The sequence below is a fragment of the Dicentrarchus labrax genome, unplaced genomic scaffold (assembly GCF_905237075.1).
Source record: "Dicentrarchus labrax unplaced genomic scaffold, dlabrax2021, whole genome shotgun sequence".
NCBI lineage: Eukaryota > Metazoa > Chordata > Actinopteri > Moronidae > Dicentrarchus > Dicentrarchus labrax.
This window is the reverse complement of record NW_026136707.1, coordinates 21,244,959-21,259,507: the sequence shown is the minus strand read 5'-3', so window position 1 is coordinate 21,259,507 and position 14,549 is coordinate 21,244,959. Positions and strand designations below refer to the sequence as shown.

The following is a 14,549-nucleotide window of genomic DNA, read 5'->3' as shown; positions in this document are numbered from 1 at the left end:
ACCCCTTTTGGTCCACCACATGGCCCAGGAATTTCACTTCCTTCTGCAGGAGTTTGCACTTATCCAGGCGCAGTTTCAAGCCATGCCGCCACAGTTTGTTAAACACCTCATCTAGCTGCTGTAGATGGGAGGAAAAGTCAGGTGAATAAATGATAATGTCATCCAAATAAACCAGTAAGGATTCTGACAATTGGCCATTTAAACATTGTTGCATCAGACGTTGGAAGGTAGCTGGCGCATTGCACAGGCCGAAGGGCATACGCTCAAATTCATACAGCCCCAGCGGTGTGGTGAAGGCGGTCTTCTCCTGGTCTTGGGTGTCCATCTCAACTTGCCAATAGCCACTGGCTAAGTCAAGAGTAGAAAACCATTCTGCTCTGGTCAGACTGGTCAAGGTTTCTTCAATCCTGGGCAGGGGAAATGCATCTTTATGAGTTATTGCATTTAACTTCCTGTAATCCACACAGAATCTCCAACTGCCATCTTTTTTCTCACCAGTACTATGGGTGCCGCCCATGGGCTACAGCTCTCTTTAATGACACCTTGCTCCAGCATACCTGAGAGTAGGGATTTCATCTCTTTATACATGGCAGGGGGAAGAGGTCGATGTCGTTCTCGGATAGGTGGTGCATCACCAGTATGGATGCGATGTTGTACCAGGTCTGTACGTCCGAAGTCCTCATTGTGCTGTGCAAACACCTTCTGCCATTTCAGCAGCAGGGCGCGCAGCTCCTCCTGTTGCTGCTCAGACAGATCAGGCCTGTTGGAGAGTTCACTCACCCCTATCGGCAGCTTCTGGTCCTCCTCGCCAACTGCAGCATTTACCAGTGTCACTCCAACAACACAATCACCTTCAAGGGACAGGTTAAGGTCGCAGGCTCCATGTACATCCGCTTCATCCACCCGGGACAGTTTGCCAAGCTTCTGGTACCGATCTAGCATCAAACAGTAGGGGTGTGGGTTAAAAACTCTCACAGGGACTCTGCCATTTCTTATCACTGCTAGGGTCCTGGCCACCCTCACACTGCAAGTCTCAGGCAGCGCTTCAATTAGGGCACAGTAATCTTTTCCCCCAGGCTCATCCGAGCCCGACCCCACACCAGTACTTCACTCTTTGGGGGAATTTTGATGACCCGTCGGCTGGCTGGCCGCACGTACCCCAACATCCCGTCCTCTGTCATGGTAGCCTCAATGTGTCTGCATGTAGCAAATGCATCCCTCCAAACCCGCTGTCTCTGTAACGTCTGTGGGGGGGGAACAGACCCTCTGGGACATTTAAAAAAAACAGTCCAACAAGCAGTAACAACATTCATTCCAATGATGAGTGGGTGTGTACAGTGTTCATCCTTCACAATCACAATTCCTCTTCCAGGTATCTTAGCACCCTCTAGCTCCAGATCTAATACGGCATAGCTCGTATAAGGGATCTCCAGGCCATTTGCGGCCTGTAACTTAAAAACTATAGGAGCCTTTCCAAGCTTAGCTTGGGTAAAATGTTGCTCAAAGAGGCTTTGCTGCATTAAGGTGACCTGGGACCCCGTGTCTAATAGCCCCGACAGTGTAACTCCTTCAATGTTTACGTCTATAGTTGGACACCTTCCAATAAATGCTTCAGTGGGCCCGTTTTCTTCTGTTGTACTTTCAACCCCTGCCCCTCGGACCTCAGCAGCAGGGAAAGCTAGTTTAAAGCCTGCCGAGCAGTAGTTGGCCTCCTACAAAATCTAGCTATGTGGCCGGCTTGTCTGCATTGGCGGCAAATGGGCCTACCTTGCTCATCCCAGGTGTTCGTCTGGGAAACTGATCGTTGTCGCTCCCTATAGGGCTGTATTAGGGGCTGTGGTGCAATAACAGCTGGTTGAAGGAGCGGTTTAATCTCTCGCAACAGTTCCTGGGTCAGTCCGGTCATCTGAGATTTCACGTCTTCCATGATCTCTCTTTTCAGGGTCTCTCTCCAGCTGGTGTCCTGTGATGGAGGAGGCACATTTGGTTTATACACAGAAGCACAGATTACCTCCGGTTGGGGGTTCCCATGTTCTGTATCAAGCAGCAGCGCCTCCTGTCTGATTGCAGAAAAAGTTTCATCAGGGTTACGGCGGGCATAGACCTTCAGGGCCTGAGCCAGGGAACTTTCACGCAGCCCCAACAGCAGCTGGTCTCGCAGGACTGTGTCAGGGGGAGTTCCATCAGGGTCATGTTGCCGCAACCTGCAATACAGCTCTCTTAGTCTTAGAATGAATGAGGGCACAGTCTCGTCTGGTCTTTGGACACAACTAAAAAACTGAGACCTTAACACTGGGGCGGGGGTTCTGTCTCCATATAGAGAGTCCAAATACAGAAAGATTTTGCGTGCTCTATCCCTTTCGTCATCCTCTAAAACACTGACCTGCCGTTTGGCTTCCCCAGCTAACGCACCCAACACAATGTCAATTTTTCTGGCCTCTGCTAGCTCTTGCGCTCCAAGTAAGCCCTGTATTTGCTCCTTCCAGTCATGATATTTCAGGTCACAATTTGGTCCTTTAAACTTTGGCAGCCAAGGGGCACCAGGATATACAGGCATCATCATATTCACTGTTTTAAAATACACCACACTGCTCTCTGTACCCGATCCTGCCGACAACGCCAAAATGTGAGCCGTGCTAAGGGTGGATAAATTAAAACACAAGTGCCGACAACGCCACCTAGGTTTAACTGAGGCCTAGGACCTCTTAGGATCACCAAATTAAAGTTAGGGTAAACAGGTTCTTTTATGTCGGGGGAGAGCAGTAAACAGTGTTATTTTTAAAACAATGAGTACAGCCAGTGGAACACAGTTGAACACAATTTATTTTAAAATAAGTAAAAACAACTAAAAGCTCTACCTTCAAATAAACTAAACAAAGAACACAAACAACTAAAACCCAGCTAAAATAATGTGGCACGGATGGAGTGGGGGGGTCAACAACGGCAGTCGCGGGTCTCTGGTGGCGACCACCTGCTCTTCACCTGGCTCCGCTCTTCGGCAGCCTGTCGAGGGAAACTCAGGGCCAGTCAATGTCCTTTAACAAGGCACAACTTTATATATTACACACTACACAAACACCGGTCTGAAACGGGACTTACGCGGGAGGGAGAAGTTTTACCTTCTCCCAATTATAGCCGCTAACGGTCGGTGTTTGCTCCGGTGTCTCTTCAGACCTCTTCCAGTGCGATGATCTGCTCTGTCTCTCTGTCTGCTTCCTGCTGTCCGGCCCGTTGTGACCTCCGTGTCCTCCCTCGTGCCCTCTGTGTCCTCCCTCGTGCCCCCGGGTATCTTCCAGTGTCCTTTTTATCCAAGAACAGTCACTCCCCTCTCTGGGTGCCAGGTGTAAGTCCTTATGCTTGATTAAGGTATGTCTCCGGTGGGGAAGTAAAACCAACGTAACACAAACACACTTCAAAATAAAAGCATGCAATAATAAATAAGACAAAAACACAGCAAATTCAAAGTAAAAGCATGCTTAAATAAAATCAAACTTCCCCCGTGACATATGTAGCATAGTTTGTGGATGATGCAGTCACATCACTGAGCACACATTAACAACCACGTGACCAAATCCAGTAACATCCTCAGATATTTACAACCAGGAATACAGTGGAAATGTTGTAAAATTGACTGAAAAAGTTTAAATGAATATTAAGTAGTAGCTGTGTAAATTCCAGGCTGGAGCAGGAATCCTCAGAACCTGCAGCAGACACCACATCCGCTCATATTAGGACAGCAACCGCAGCAAAAGCGACAGCCACCAGGACTGCTGTGACGCTTGTGTCTGTTGTTATACGGCATCTGTGTGAAAGACAAGAGACATGAGCAAGGTGTTCATCTCCAGCATCATCTCTCACTCTGTTTATTCTCTCTCCTGCTCTGATCATTTCTTCTGGAGAGAGCATCAGAGCACTTTGCAGTGAAAATGCATCCACTTCCATTAGAACTGGCTCATGGTATCTGACTTAATTCATTCATTTAACTCAACGTACCTTCCATGATTCCACTGGCATCTCTTGATACTCATTGCTCATTGGCTCCTCCAGCTCTTGCACCTGGTAATGAATTTTGTACTTTTAGGAACAATGTCTCAGTATTTGGACAAAACATTCACAGCTAATTAGCAAATGAAATGATTGAAGTCAAGTTGTTACCTCAGTGACTGGGACAGCAGAGCTCTCCTGAAGGCAAATGAAGGCGAGCACGACGGCCACTGCAACTGCAACACTGAATGTCTTCATCTTAGGAGGGTTTGACTGCTTTAAGGTTTCAATTCTTTCACTCTTTTGGTGACTCTTGTCAGCTCCTTTGACTTCTTCTCCTGTCTGATGGTTGAATGTGTAAAACCTGCTGCTATTTATACTCACTTAGGCCACTGTTGCCTCATCACTGACAGCACCTACAGTACAGTAGTGGCTTTTAAGGATGGGCTTGCATCACTCTCTGAGGGATGCTGGGAAGGAGAATGGGAAATTCCTCAGCAGTGAGAATCGGGAATTCTCTATCATTGTTTGTCTGTTCCATATATCATGTTTTCTTATAATTCTACTGCATAGTATCACTTATGTCCGGGCATATATTAGAGCAATGTCATTTACACAACACACTGGAATATTTTAAACAGAAAAGATGAATACATAAATGATAGTAAAAACAATGTTATTATAATAAACAAACCATAGTACAAAACAAAACTACCCCTACATGTTTTCTGAAAATGATGTGTGCCATTTATTTGTAATCAAACTGAGAGACTTAATTACAAATATGCAGCCATGATGAATATGTTTTTGTCTTCATCCTTATCAGTTAATTTACGGAATGTTAGATAAACCTAGAATATTATTATTGAAAGCACTGTGACAAAATGGATGAAGTAGTGCATGCGATGCCATGTTGCCTAATTAAAGTTTTAATTTGTTCTACTCATGTTAAGAGAAGAAAATATTATTATTATTATTATTATTATTATTATTATTTTTTTTTTTTTTTTTTTTACAATACCTGAAAAACCATCTGCAGTTGCTCTTTACTATCCCTGTTGTACCATGATAAAGTGTGTGAGCAGACAGATAAAGACTGCAACAGGAGATATTAAGAGAGCCAACAAAAGGGATACCTATACACACACACCAAGCTTAATGAGTGCTTTATACTTCTTTATTGCATCTTTCTTCTTAAACCTGTCAATAAGGATGTTAAGCACAGCCTCTATATTTAAAAGTGCCGTGTGTGAAGATATAATGCATGATGCCCCACTGTGGTTACCTTGATTCAGTCATTTATAACCATTTCCATGCTGCTGCAAAACAACTCAGCTTATTTGTGAAAAATGTGCAAAAACATGGTGCAATACTTTCATATTTTCCATCAAACTCTCCCACAAACTTGTAGATATATTTATATCACTGTGTTGACGCTAAGTGTGTTGATACTATATGTGCAGGGACTAGAGGCTATTGCAGATAATAATAAGAAGGGTTTTAGAGTTAGGGCCCAGTGTATAACAAGGTTGATTTTACAAAGGACACATCCCATACATGCAGCTCCGCACCAGCTTTGCAACGAAAACATCTAACTATTGATTAGTAGCTAGGCTACTTAGTTTTTTTCCTAATTACTTAAACATCAGAAGACTAATAATATATACAATACAAGGAATCAACCACAGTATCCAATATACCTTACTTCATATCACATTGGTGTCAGCAAACAGTAGCAAGAATGATTACCCTTTTTTAATGACCTATTTTGTTAATATGACAGAGAGCGTAATCTTCAGCATTTCTTAAAACTACTATCTTAAGCTTTTCATTATATCCATCATGATGAATACATAATTATTATTGTTTTTTCATTATGCACAACCAACTCTGCCTTTCTGCAAAATAAACAAATACATATCTGTGCTTCTTGATGCATCAGACTGGTCCCTTATAACTTGCTATTCTGGTTTATGTTTGACAGAAATGTTAAACCAGGAGATGTATTTGACACACAGCTGAATGAAATCAACTCTCACAATTGACACCAGGTTATTATAAGACTAAAACAATGTTAAAAGAACATATTCACACATTATATATCAGTGAAATTGAACTTTATTATGACAATACACAGTACAATCTGCAGATATTAAACACAGTGTTTGGATGATTCAATCACATCACTGAGCACACATGTAATCCAGCAACATCCTCAGATATTTACACCGAGGAGTACAGTGGAAATATAAAATTCAGTGAAAAAGTTTAAATGAATATTAAGTAGTAGCTGTGTAAATCCCAGGCTGGAGCAGGAATCCTCAGAACCTGCAGCAGACACCACATCCCCTCATATTAGGACAGCAACCGCAGCAAAATCGACAGCCACCGGGGCTGCTGTGACGCTTGTGTCTGTTGTTATACGGCATCTGTGTGAAAGACAAGAGACATGAGCAAGGTGTTCATCTCCAGCATCATCTCTCACTCTCTCTCTCCTGCTCTGATCATTTCTTCTGGAGAGAGCATCAGAGCACTTTGCAGTGAAAATGCATCCACTTCCATTAGAACTGGCTCATGGTATTTGACTTCATTCATTCATTTAACTCAATGTACCTTCCACGATTCCACTGGCAACTCTTGATACTCATTGCTCATTGGCTCCTCCAGCTCTTGCACCTGGTAATGAATTTTGTACTTTTAGGAACAACGTCTCAGTATTTGGACAAAACATTCACAGCTAATAAGCAAATGAAATGACTGAAGTCAAGTTTTTACCTCAGTGACTGGGACAGCAGAGCTCTCCTGAAGGCAAATGAAGGCGAGCACGACGGCCACTGCAACTGCAACACTGAATGTCTTCATCTTAGGAGGGTTTGACTGCTTTAGTTGTTACGCAGATATCAATCTTTTGGTGAATCTTGTCAGCTCTTTTGGGTTAGTGCTGTGTGTCTGATTGTTGAGTACTGGTATTTATACTCATTTGGGGCACTGTTGCCTTGTCACTGGCAGAATTTACCTGCCTTCAGAAATGGGTTTTGGATCATTTCCTACTGATGCTGGGAACAGGAATGGGACATTTTCTGCCTTTGACCTTGGGAAATATTATCTGTTCCAGTAAATCTACAAGGTACAAGGTTAATCTGTTTATCACTTTATAACACAGGGTTGTAAAAAAGGAATGCTAGTTGCAGTCCCTTTCTGCTACTCACAAAACAAGAAATGATAAAGTAAGTCATAAATATTAATATTTTATGGCAGAGTGTGGAGGATGAATATTTAAACTGAACCTGGGAGAAACAAACATTTCCACATAATTCCCACAGCAGGGCGGCAAATCTGAGCAGGTCCAGCTGTCTGAGCTTTTTTGACTGATGTAAGAAATCCTCCACCAAGAAAAGGGAGCCTCAGTGCAAAGGATGCAATTCCAAGCACTCAAGTGGAATAATTAGCACTAATTTTGAACAATTTCAGTTTTTGCATACTAAACACAAAGCCTGCAATTATCCCAAATGAAGGAGCAGCAGAAAAGTGGGCAAGATCTCCATTTTAGTTGCAACAATATGTCCCTATTTGAAATCACAGTGCCACTAATACCTCATGAAAAACTTGTGAAACAAATATGACATGTAATATTTATTTCCTGAGACATGCTGTAGATATGAATATTAATCTGTAACAGCTTTCCATTTGGACACTGCAGTTTTCCACTCTTTGGCTACACAAAACTGCTCAGTTCTGTCAAGACGCACATGAACTGTAATTGAGCAGCAAGTTCAGATTCCTTAACTAATTCTGGATTGGACTGAGGTCTGAATTTGGCCACATCAGAGCAATCACATTTTTATTTTGAAGCCGTTCTTGTTTAGCTATGGCTTAATGTTTGGACTTTTTGTCTGCTGGAGAATTGACCTCTTCCAAAGTTTTACGTATTCCTCCATTTTGTTGCATTTAATTTAACCTCTACATTTAGAAGTCTTCCCCGTCCTGCTACAGAGAAACTTCCCCACAGCTCCAGACTGCCACCACAATTGGATGGTGCTTTTGATGTGCAGTGTATGGATTATACCAAGCATAGTGTTCACTGTGATGGCCAAAAAACCTTAATATTGGTCTTATTAGGCAGTGTTTCAGAGTAGAACACTAGGCCAGATGTCATGAAACTCTTTTTAAAGTGTCTTTGGAGCTCTTGCAGAGGTGCCATAAGCCTCTTGCCTCTGTCACTAGAGCCCTCTTGTACAGATGCAGATCTTCAGCAGTGCCATATTCTTTCAATTTATTATTGACCTTACTGTGCTCTGAGGGATATCCAATGCCCTGGACTATTTGTATTATCAAGTTGTGGATTTCTTTGAAATGGTCCAATGTCTGTAACTAACCAGATTGTTACAGCCTAATTATACATAGATGATGATGAGTTTGAGTTTTCTTTAGTTATTTCCTGTTTTATTTTGTAATTTTCCTCCTACTGTGTTTTGTTCTTCTTCACTTCCTGTCTTTGTCTGTTTTCCCTCCAGTTTGATTGTTTGCCCCGCCCTAATTATTTGGTTTAATCTGTGAACACCTTGCTCTTGGTTTTCTCTTGTATTTTTTATCCCTGGTTACTTTTTCCCTGTGTTCCCTTGCTGAACTTTTTGCTTTTCATGGACTTATAGCCATTTATCTGCCTGCCTTCCTACACTCGCTTCTAAGTTCATCTTCATTAAATAACTGAAGACATCCACACATTTGAGTCCAATCCAGTTTTTCCTAAATTATGACATCTGCAACGTCTGCCAGTGACACTTAATGGTCCAGTGTGTAACATAGCAGAATTTATTGGAAGAAATGGAATATGATATTGATAGGCCATAGGCGTCTTGGTGGCCTTCGTCACTAGTGCCCTCTTGTACAGACTTAGATTTACAGCAGTGCCATATTCTTTCAATTTATTATTGACCTTAATGTGCTCTGAGGGATATTCAGTGCCCTGGTTTATTATATTTCCACTCTCTTCATAACTAACCAGAGGGCTGTTCAAGGGTGTTACGGTCAGGTTTCACCTACATGCTTAGAAGGGGAGGGTAAGGCGAGGAGGTTGCAACTTCACTGCGAGATGCCACTCCTGAAGGCTGGACACTGGACCTTTTTAAAAGGATATAAATATTCAGCACAAAAAAATGTTTTGTTAGGGGTAGCATTGCATTAGTTAGTTGTTAGTTGTTGTTAGTTGAGTTTTAAACTAAATATTTTTAGTATTTTTTCTGTATTAATTACATCCACTATTTTAAACATAAAAACATAACTTAATGGCAGTGTAGGCCTGGGTTTTCCAAGCTTACTTATTTTGGCTTGCATGCTACTGGATATTCTGTTTACTTTGGCTACCAATATTCTGGCTAAATAAAGCTACTGTTGACACAGTCACAGCTGACAGATTCACCTCTTCAGGAAAATCAATATACCTCTCTGTACCTGTCTCAACATCATCCTGTTTTTGTCTCTGTCCAGTTCTCACCCCTCTTTCCTATCTAATTTCTGGTCGTATTTACAAATTTTACCTCAAAACTAGGCCATGGCACAGACAGTGTTGGTACTTCCACCATTGCCATAGCTCCACAATGGTGGAACGAGCTCCCCATAGATACCAGGACTGCAGAACCTCTACACATCTTCTGTCACAGACTGAATACTCACCTGTTCAGGCTTCACCTTGGCTCATCAACAACATTTTTATCAACCTTTTCTCTATGTAAACCCAAATGTTGCATCCACATGGCTGAATACAGTTTAATTTAAGTCACTTTGGATAAGATCCAATCCATCCAATCCAACTTTATTTGTTAAGCACTTTAAAACAACCAAAGTTGACCAAAGTGCTGTACAGGAGAATAAATAAGACATCATAAATAAAAGACATAACAGCTCACATGAGGCGCAAAATAACATATAATACAACAATAAAATGAAAAGACATAAATAAAAATAATAACCATGCAATAACAAGCAATCAAAAAATAAAAATAACAAGATGTGTCAGCTAAATGAATAAAATGCCTTTGTACTTGTGTGTGTGCTTTTCTGTATGAAAATAAGATGAGAATTGATTCTGACCTCTGACAATCAGTAGCACATGAGTGTAGTCCCAATGCAATGATGCTTTTATGTAGAGCTCTGTTTGAACATTTTAATTTTGTTCTCAGCTTTCCCCTGGCAGCAAAGACACTCAGAAAACACAATCAGTGACAATGTGTTTGGTATTGCAGTAGAGCAAACATTTAATCCACTATTCATAGTTTGCTTCCCCTCCCTGTTTGCCTCTCCACGCATGGCAGCTAGTACCATGGTCATGAGTAGTGAGACGTTTTGACACAATACTGGGAACCTTGCCAAAGCATGTGTAACACAGGAAGAAAATCCAATGGGAGACCATTGTAATTAGTCCAATAAATGTTTTCACTTGGATGTAATCGAAACAAAGCAGGGCTTATTACAGTTTTATTGTGAGAGCTTGTAAGCAGATGATGTCTTCTGCACAGAGTCAAAGGCCACTGCTTTTCTGTGGCAATGAAACAATTTAACAGGAGCCCTTGCACTAACAAAACCTGTGTTCTGCTACTGTGGATGCCAGAACAAAAGTTACTCTATTTCCTAATACGAGGATGTAATAAATGCATCAATGGATTTCGCTTTAATTTAAGTTCTTTTTATCTTTTTCCACTAATCCTGATAAAAGATATAAATAACAGATACAGCTGCAAAGGCACACTGGTTTTAATTAACTAACATGAATGCTTATGACTTTCATTAAAATGGCGGCATAGCACTGATGCTTGCTAGAAACTTCTATGAAAACTCGGCAGTAAGGCTGTTTAAATAGGATTATAGAGCTTCTGAAACTGTTATGGGTTTAATACAGCACAGTAGACTGCCCTGCTCATTACTGAGCAGGCGGCTGGGCTAGTTAGGTCACATACATGCCCAGAACAACATTTTGTAACCTGCAATATCTCCAATTCGTACATAGAGACACACACAATCCTGACAGCCCAGCTTTAATGGGCTGGGGCCGCCAGTAAGGGCCCTGAAGGCTCCTGTGATAGATGTGGCTTTCCAGAGGGTGTCCGGGGAGGGAGGGGGGGTAAAGGGGGTCAGGCACATTCACCACTGGGTGTCGGCCGGCCCAAATTGCTGCCACATGAATGGACTTGTGATTAAGGAAACAGAGTGACGGAGGTGTAGAAGATGGTTTCTAAGTAATCCAGATAGGCAGGAGTGCTACGTAAAATCCCAAACAGAGAGTAAACATGGGTACGTGAAGTGGGGTGACTGGGTGTACAATATGGCATTGATGATATGAAAGGCCATTTGCCCTGTGGTCGCCATGTGGTGAAGCCTCCAAAGCATCCAGTCAAAGAGCTCCCATTGGCCTCTAATTTGCTGTGTCCTGTGTTAGTTAATTAAGCCACAAGATAGCCGGTCAGACTCAACAGTTTCTTTTTTGTTTTGCTTCCTGGGAGGTGATATATTTAGCCGTCCCGTGTGGCCCTGCGGGGTGGTTGGGTTGAGGTGACAGAGCTGTCTGTTGCGGCCTGCTCGGTCGCAGCCTGTCACGCCTGTAAAAATGTTTGTGAAGTGAAAAAGCCAGAAAACTGTGGTCTCGTGCCAAAAAAGGATCTTCAGTCACTCTCAGCGCGTAATGACAGAGCAACACATAGCAACACATAGCTTGTACTCAGTGACAGTTCTGTGGATGTCTGCCGCGAAGTTGTTCGGTCCTCGCCTCCGAGTAGTAAACAAACTTCTTTTTATTATTTTATCAAGCATTGCAGCAGAGTGTAAACATGTGTGGGGGAAGGAACTTATTTGTGTAGTACCCATCTTCTGTCTAGATCTCCATAAACATACCTAGACTACAATTAGCATGGAATCTTAATTTGCCTGGAAAGTTAATTAATCCATATAACTTTCAAGGCAGGCTCGTAAAGATCTACACTCATATGGCTGTAATACGTTATTGGAGACATTTGCAATGGAAATGCTTAGTCTTCCAGCCACCCAGGAGTATTTAGTAAGCAAAATGGCCTTTTCAACACCGCATCTTGTCCCCTTTTCAAATTCTTAACACCCACCACTTATTCCAAGCAGGCGGTCAAAATGAGGCACACTGGAAATCACTCCTGTTTTATCCATGTCGCTTTACACCCAGCTTTTATAACGTAACGTGGCAAGCATTACACGATGAGGGACTAATGATATATTTTCTCAGCTGGAACGTGGGAATTGCACCGCGGACCCAAAACAGTGTAGAGTCTCAGTAAATTAGTGTGTGCCTTTAAGTGAGCAGCTTGCCAGAGCTGTGCTGGCTTGGGACTCATAGTGAACCCGCTATACCGCACAGTGGGAGGGAGAGCCACAGGAGATATTGAACCTATGGGGAAAGGAAGCCCACTGTCAGCGAGAAGTCAGCGAGAGTCTCTGAAAACCCAGACTTCACCCTCTGACAGCTCGGAAATATCCATTTTAATAAGGGGGAAAAGTGGATTTGGCCAGACATCTTCGTTCCTCCCATGGAAACTCATCTGTCCTGGTGTGAGGCGACACCCTCAGTGACTTTTAACTAAAGGGTTGAGCATAGCAGACTTCTGCAGACCAGCAGGCCCCACAGAATGTATCCGCAATTTGGTCCTCTGTTGTTGTTTTTTTGGTAAAGGAATTCACTTCCACTTTGTATGAGCTCTTCTGACTACTGCAGGTTGTCTAAGTGAATCAGCTGTTTTAATTAAGTGCATTTATATTTTTCTCACATTTTTACCTGCCATTATTATCTCCAATATGTTTCTAAATGTTGAAAGTCACTGCTTCAAGTCTAGTAGCTGATCTCATATCAGCGACGTCTGTTATGATTCACTTTCTCTGGATAAGACCATCAGCCAGCTGCCTGCAATGTCAAACATCTTTTAGTAAGCAGTGGAAAGTGACAGGAAATATGAGGAAGAGTGGCTTGAGGGGTTTGACACTTGCACCAAAGATGGTCAGCCGTACTGAACCTAGGAATCCTTAGCAAGGCCGCTAAGCCACCAGGACTTCCCATAATAGTTACCTTTGTGCAGCTGTGTAGTTATGAGTTTGCTGGAAATGACAACCCACCTCACACACAATTTCGGCGCGCTACAGCTGATTGTGTCAGCCAATATGCTTTGTAAACTCTTTCACACAGCGTTGCGTAACAGAGGCCTTTCCCACGATGCATCATCTCGTCAGAAGGGAAAACACGAAATGTTTGGAGAAATAGAACTCGCAATTCCATGTACTGTTTCTTTAAATACCTTCAATAGAGCAATATATTTGTTACAAATAATGGCTTCTTTGATGGTTGCTTAATCTGTTTCTTCCAAAGATTCATTCAATTAGGGACTACAAAATGCTCGCAAAGGCTTGAACTCTACATTGGTTAACTTAAATTTAAATGTTTAAGAGAGCCACATTACCTTTTTTATGATTTTGATTATAATGGGGTCTTATTTAAAACACATGGATGTAGTAATATTCAGCAGCTGCGCAGCTCTGCCTCTGGGGCATTCTTTGTTCAGCTAGGAGGAAGGGGGGGTAAAAAAGGGAAAAGGAAAAGAAAAACTTCCACATGCTAACATTTACACAGTGATTTCTTTTAATTGCACTCTACTTTTTAATTTGCCCTGGACTAATGCTTTTAAAAGTAGGACTGGAGGTATTTTATTGAAGTCGTGCCTAGTGCCGGACCAAGTTTTCCTGATTGCCGTGGCCTTGTAGCCTGGCTCTTTCCTACCTGACAACCTGCGTTATTCCTTTCATTTGCTATGTCAAACATGCCACACAGCATTTGGACTTGGAAAGGCGAAGGGAACACACTGACTGGGTGAGCTTCCTCCAGGTCCCTTCTTCAAAGGATTACTATAAATTAACGTTCCATGTACTGGGTGAGCGGCAAAGTCGAAAAGAATCATGTTTAAAAGTGTGTTTGAACTGGAAACGCAGATGGCCTAATAGATATATGTTGCTTTTTTAAAGGGAAAGAGAAGAATGTTAAACAGATCCTAATCTAAGCAGCCAGAGGGCAGGCGTAATATTTAGTTAAACACTTCCAGTCATAATAAAGCATCTGTCCAACCAGTGAAAATACACACAGAGTTGATGATCTGCTTATAATTTTTGGGCTTTGCGCCATTTTAGGTGGTCTGATATTGCAGAGGGAGGACACTTCTCATTAAAACGCATCAGACACCTGACACTTGATCCAAACCCAGTCCCAGTTTCATGTCTCAACAGAACAACCTGTGACTTTTTTTTTTCGCTGATGAAAAACACCCTCACCCCGACGAGAATTTTCCCTCCTGATATTTACGATTATGAGCTGCCGGTTACTTTGACCTTATATCTCTTCTGTCTGACACCCTGCATTACAGCAGCCAGTGCCAGGGAGAGCCTGGCAGAACCCAGATCAGCAGTAAAACAATCTTGTGTCTGGACCGCGTGACAGCTCTGTCCTCCAGTGTTATGTACCTTCATAAAGATGCAATGAGGGGAGACCAAGCAGAGTCACGTTCGCA

The 14,549-nt window shown here is 42.3% G+C and overlaps 3 protein-coding genes across 9 annotated transcripts; all 3 read right to left on the bottom strand.

The window, feature by feature from the left end:
- Positions 1-274: 274 nt before the first annotated feature.
- On the bottom strand, positions 275-2,934 carry LOC127366611 (uncharacterized). 6 transcript variants are annotated; one of them, XR_007885343.1, is made up of 4 exons: positions 1,768-2,934; positions 1,159-1,244; positions 496-935; positions 275-407 (listed from the first exon to the last, which is right to left on the bottom strand). XR_007885343.1 is itself a non-coding variant. In XM_051405719.1 (4 exons), the coding sequence occupies exons 1-4, from the start codon at positions 1,774-1,776 to the stop codon at positions 402-404; spliced, it is 588 nt and encodes a 195-aa protein (XP_051261679.1). In that variant the 5' UTR covers positions 1,777-2,934; the 3' UTR covers positions 275-401. The 6 variants fall into 6 exon arrangements, 4 of the variants coding, with proteins under 4 accessions (XP_051261679.1, XP_051261676.1, XP_051261674.1 ...); XM_051405719.1 differs by having other exon boundaries at positions 1,112-1,244; XM_051405716.1 differs by lacking the exon at positions 1,159-1,244 and having other exon boundaries at positions 1,768-1,963; positions 2,105-2,934.
- A 697-nt stretch (positions 2,935-3,631) lies between these two features.
- On the bottom strand, positions 3,632-6,910 carry LOC127366624 (hepcidin-like). 2 transcript variants are annotated; one of them, XM_051405748.1, is made up of 4 exons: positions 6,760-6,910; positions 6,598-6,660; positions 6,313-6,413; positions 3,632-3,701 (listed from the first exon to the last, which is right to left on the bottom strand). In XM_051405748.1, exons 1-4 carry the CDS (start codon positions 6,844-6,846, stop codon positions 3,695-3,697), a joined length of 258 nt encoding a protein of 85 aa, XP_051261708.1. In that variant the 5' UTR covers positions 6,847-6,910; the 3' UTR covers positions 3,632-3,694. The 2 variants fall into 2 exon arrangements, with proteins under 2 accessions (XP_051261708.1, XP_051261707.1); XM_051405747.1 differs by lacking the exon at positions 3,632-3,701 and having other exon boundaries at positions 6,080-6,413.
- LOC127366623 (hepcidin) lies at positions 3,695-4,337 on the bottom strand. Its single transcript, XM_051405746.1, has 3 exons — positions 4,156-4,337; positions 3,994-4,056; positions 3,695-3,802 (listed from the first exon to the last, which is right to left on the bottom strand). The coding sequence occupies exons 1-3, from the start codon at positions 4,240-4,242 to the stop codon at positions 3,695-3,697; spliced, it is 258 nt and encodes an 85-aa protein (XP_051261706.1). The 5' UTR covers positions 4,243-4,337.
- Positions 6,911-14,549: the final 7,639 nt, after the last annotated feature.